We start from the raw sequence: 5,574 nt of genomic DNA, 5'->3' as shown, positions 1-5,574 counted from the left end.
CGATGATCCAAGCAGTTGGATGTGATCCACTATCTCCAAATTGCTTATATACCAAAAATTATATGATTTAGAGACTCATAGCTTGTGCATCAAGTAGTCAAAAAATTAAATAGTCAAAGTAAAATTAACTTAAATATTTTTTTTATCATTTGATATATAGATTAGAAAATTCCAAATCACATAATTTTTGTTCTGTAAGCAATTTATGGATACACAAACAATAGCTCGACCATCAATATGGGACTTCTATTGTCAAGTGTAAACCTTGATCGGAGCTAAGTCAAGATCCACGCAACTATGGTCAAGTCCTCTCTCTCTCTCTCTCTTTATATATATATACATAGATATATAGTGTGTATGCATGTATGTGCGTACATATGCATCAAAACTACAAGGAATTAACCAGCCGACCAACTATTAAATGGCATTAATAATATGAGCATTTCTTTATACTCTGCCATTGATGCCTATTTCACCATGGCCGGCCGAGGGTGGCGTCCAGCCACTCCATCCAAGCAAAAGGAGACAAAAGAAACGGCAACACCGAATAGCCCCACACAAGTCAAGTTACAACGACGACCATCCGCTGAAGGCGGAGAAGCCGATAAGAATCCAATGCCAATTCCTCCCAAGACTGCACAATCCCATTACCAAGCCAATTCAGCAAAGGAAATGTCTTTCCTCTCCAAATTGCCGCTCACCATCTCAGCACTGCTGATACTGTGGAGCATCACGGTTCGCAGCGCGCCGAACACCAATATCACTTCAGTTCTGTGCAACTCCGGCACGTACACTGCCGGCGATCCTTTCACCATCAGTCTAGCCTATGTCCTTTCAGACCTTCTTGCAGTAACGCCCTCTCGCAAAGATCATGACTACTACAACGTCTCTCCCTTCCCCAACGCTTTCGCCTACGGCCATGCGGCATGCAAGGCCAACCTCGCCGGCGGCGATTGCTCGGTATGCCTCCGGTCAGCCAAGGGGGTTATGAACACCACCTGTGGGATGGCAATTGGTGCGAGATCATCGCTTGTGGATTGCGCCATCCGATATGAACAATATCCTTTTGTTAATTAGAGTGTACCTCCTGGTTCTTCCTTGTGTCTTGCTGCTGTTTTCTAGTTCTTGCTCTTTTAAAGAAATACAAACACTATTTCAGGCTCATTTGCTTCTTATAACTTTACAGGTAGTTGGCTTTCTATATTGAGATGAATGAGAAATAACAAGCATCAATTCTGTTGCTTGGCATGGGGTAATTGTGCGGGTAATTAAGTAGCTTTTGATTTGCTTGTGTCAGCAGTTGCATGCCGATAAGATCTCCTTACATGTCGAAAGAGGTTGCTTGATGAAATTCAAATGATCATCCAACATCATAAAATTTTTATGCAGCAAAAATTTAGTACTTCTTATGGAGAATAGCTTCAAGTTTCTAGGGAATTATGTTCAAGTGAAAATGTAATACCTGCTAATGTCATATATATATTTCTTTCTTTTGGTGCACATAGGCACAATGATCATTCCATTCAGCTCAAGGTTGGATATATATAATCTTACCAGGAAAAAAAAGAAAAAAAGAAGGGGTCAAATATGTAGGATACTCCAGACCTTGATTAGCTCATTAGTACTTCTCAGACTTTAAAGAAATTATTTCATAAGAATATATCCTGAACTGGCACGAAAGAAGACACTTGAGAATGGGAAATTGCTAGGTTTAGATCAGCATTATTAAGATTATAAGTTGAAAATAGCATGATATGGCCAACTATGTCAAAAATAAAAAGATGTATAAAAACTAGTGAAATATATAGGTTCTTTCCTCTCCAATGTTTTTAATTAACTTGCATCTTCATAAACATCATTAACATACCGCAGACTTTGACATGGATGCACCAGCATCTGACTTCTCTTTGTACGCAATGCCCACATAAATCCAATCCTTGCCAACATTGCCATTACCTATGCTAGTATTTATACGGCCTGGCAACTGAAAGGAGATCCGAAGACCTCCGGGCCGTGCTAGATTCCCGGAATCCTCCGATGTTTTTGGCGATGCCTAAATGCTGATGCATTCCCTATTTGATCCTCCCTCAATCAGGAGAAACTTGTCCTCCAGGATAGAACCCTATTATCGAATGAATCATTGGTCTTATGAACAAGGTTATCATGTCATGTTTTTTGACCTTTACTCAGCCTCCAAATGCCATTTCTAAATTAAGGCCGCAAAAGGTATTTTGATGAGCATATTGAATTGCCCCTACTTTAGTCAACAATGCATAGAATGACATTTTCATTCATTACCTGTGCCAATATTTCTCAGTTTTTGCTTGGTCCATGTTCCCCATAGAATTTGCAACTAAGATAGCCACTCATCTTTCTCTTTCTTTCTTCTTCTTTTTTTTTTTGGTTAGGGGGATAGTAAAGTGCCTAAAAGGGGTAGAGATTGACACAGTTGAACTTGAGCAAGGATCATGGTTCCCCTAGATCCATGGAAATCACTTTCCATGATGTATATGGAGAAAAGACCAATCCCCCTTGCAACAACACATGACCCCTCTCCCTGATCCCACCTCCCATTTCCCATGTAATTTTGTTAATTTTGTGCTCGTCTCTCTTCACTTTACTCTCTTTTATTGGAGATGACTTAGAGTCTATAAAAAGCCAGGAAATTCATCCAACTCATAGTGTAGTTGGAATATCATTTTATGTCCCTATTTTCAGTTTTTTGGGGGTCCCTATAGCGTTCTCAACTTAAAGGTCCTAAAATCTCTCATTATTTAAAAATATTGATTGGAACAAAAACCCATGTATCTCTCTTATTTTCAAATATGTGGATAGGGGTAGTCCAAGCTCATGGCCATCATTACTACTCGCTATCATACATGGTCAAAGCCACCAATGAGCAAAATTACGATGAGTTGCAATGGAGGAAGTAAGTCACTTCCCCAAATGTTATTAATAAAATTACTTTTATACAATAAAAGGTGTAGAGTAGAAAAGAAAGCAAGTTACAAAGGGTCGTTGGGGAGTGAGCATCAGAGATGGGAGGATAGACATGAGTTTTTTGGTGGTCTTCAAACATTTTGGCTAAGCAAATGTTTTCCAAAGCTTGAAGGTGTGGAGGATTTTGCACAACACCTCATGGACCGATGAGCTCTTCCTAAGGAAAATACGAGAGTTCCTCTCATTGCCAAATTTCCCAACAAAGTACAATCATTAATAGGTCCCATGCTCTTTTGAAGGATGAGTGGATCTTCTTTTCCCTCCAAGTTGTCCCTAAGGTTTGGAGATTTGAAGGCCAACCTCTCATATTAAGATAGATTTTGAGGGAGTAACAAATGCTTTTTGGGAGATGACATTTGATAAATAGGCGAGATATGGTCTCCATTGTCACACTGCACAATGGACATCTTGAACTAAATGCCCAGCCCCTTTTTTTTCCATAACTTCTCCTGCATGCAATCTATTCTTCAAAGCCAACCGCATAAATAATTTTGCCTTTTCTGGAACTACAGCCTTCCATAGCTTTGCCTTGGATGAAGAGGATGCCCCTATCATCCTCATGAATGAACTGATTCAGATCTAGAGTAAGTGGAGTAAGATCTTCTCGCCAAACCTGTTGATGTTGATCAATGTATGCCACGTTAGCCAATCGATCAGCCACTAGATTCACTTCCTGAAGGACATGATGGCAAGAAAAGCTGGACAATGTGGAGCAGACTGTTGAATTCCTCAAAGCCGGATGCTGCAAAGACTCCTTGTCATTGATCCATTTTACCACTGTACTCGAATCTCCTTCCAGCATAATTTTATCATTCTGAAACATGCTGATTGCTGTCTTCAGACCAAGCCATGCAGCCATTAATTCAGCAATGGGAGCAAATTAAGTTTATAAGGATGGGAATAGATGCCGCATAAAGAACTCTTCCAATTGATTCCAAATAACAAACCTTGCACCTGCAGCCTTAATTTCATCAAAATTCACTTTAACACACTTTAACATTACTTACCTCCTTTACGTCCACCCTTTGTTTATAACCTGAGCTGCAGCATAATAGATATCACCTTTTGAGTCGCGGCAATGGGAGTTTGTTTAATAAGATTTAGAATATATGAAGGAAAGCACCGATCCACCGGATTAGAATTCCAATCACCTGACTCTATGGTAAAAAAATTAACAGGGGGGTGGGCTGTCAATAACTCAATATTATAGTAAACAAGCATTCTTGATAGAGGTTTCTTTGCAAACCAACAATCTATATCGCATTTGATGTAATCACCCCTTCCAACTGACCAATTGAAGTTCTCTCTTTTCAACCTCGAAGCAATACAAATTTTCTTCGACACAGCTCACTACACAAAAAAAGAAAATTTCCGACTCTTATTTGCCGATGCTTATTCCAGGCGTCGGCAAAAATTTTTCCCCGCCAACATTTGCTGACGCTTTTTAAAAGCGTCGGCTAACGACGACGCTTAAAAGCGTCGTCGAAGTTAATATGTAATTGACAAGACTTTTAACGATACTATTTAGCGTTGTTAAATAACGACGCTTAAAAGCGTCGTTGAAAGCGTCGTCGGAAGCCAAAACACTACCTCATTTTAGTCCCACATCGGCGGATCTGAAAAAGAAAGAGCTGTTTATATAGCCAAACCTAACCACTCCACACGGATGGAATGATGATACCGATCGGGAAGGTTGTTTGTATTTCTCTTTGTGCTCCATCAGCACTACGGTTCCGGTTGTTTGTACTCCATCAACATTAGTGATGGAAGAGAATGTGCAGACCGCAAATGGTTTTTTTTTTTGTCTAAAAAAGCAGTAGTGACGCGCCGTAAAGCGTCGGCAGATCCTCTCTTCCAGCGACGCTTTGGAAAAGCATCGGCAGATCCTCTCTTCCAGCGACGCGTTGGAAAAGCGTCGGCAGATCCCCCTCTAGCGACGCTTTGGAGAAGCGTCGGCAAAAGTTTTTCCCACTCTTGAATAGATGACGCTTTTACGACGCTTTTAGAAGCGTCAGAAGATATTTTAGCAACGCATTTTAGCATCGGGATAGGCTCCAAAAAGCGTCGAGAATACTATATTATCCTGTAGTGGCTGATGCATTTCGTGGCTGGTTATAGGATCTCCCGTTGCCATTGAAATGATACTTGGCTTTCAGAATGAATTCTAGCATTTCTTTTAACCGCTTTAGAGGTATTTTATATTTTTTTGGAAAAATGTTATAGCTTGATTAAAATCTAATCTTTTGTATTTTTGGTGTAAGCTCTATGCAAAGGTCTAACACGAATAAATAATGTGGCTAACAAGAAATCCTAAGAGTAACTCTCCCACCAAATAGACATTGATTCCCATTTTCAAAATGGATTCATGAATTATTCCCATTTATTTCCCATGAATCCTTTTATCTTCCCAAATACATGAACCATTCGTGAGTCATTAAATACATGAACCTCATAAATGAAATAAATATTAAACTTTAATATTAAAATGCACCAACATTCTCCCACTCATTTTAATATTAAAACCAAAGTTTAGAGAAATTACTAGGCAAAGACAGATCATTATGCATTATAAAG

The 5,574-nt window shown here is 39.5% G+C and overlaps 1 protein-coding gene across 1 annotated transcript; it reads left to right on the top strand.

Moving 5' to 3' along the window:
* Nucleotides 1–491: 491 nt before the first annotated feature.
* On the top strand, nucleotides 492–1,164 carry LOC103709445 (antifungal protein ginkbilobin-like protein). Its single transcript, XM_008794767.4, has one exon. It carries the CDS (start codon nucleotides 616–618, stop codon nucleotides 1,075–1,077), a length of 462 nt encoding a protein of 153 aa, XP_008792989.3. The 5' UTR covers nucleotides 492–615; the 3' UTR covers nucleotides 1,078–1,164.
* Nucleotides 1,165–5,574: the final 4,410 nt, after the last annotated feature.

This window comes from Phoenix dactylifera, chromosome 13, assembly GCF_009389715.1.
Source record: "Phoenix dactylifera cultivar Barhee BC4 chromosome 13, palm_55x_up_171113_PBpolish2nd_filt_p, whole genome shotgun sequence".
Classification (NCBI taxonomy): Eukaryota; Viridiplantae; Streptophyta; class Magnoliopsida; order Arecales; family Arecaceae; genus Phoenix; species Phoenix dactylifera.
Note: the sequence above shows the minus strand (reverse complement) of the source record. Positions and strands in the feature narration are given on the sequence as shown.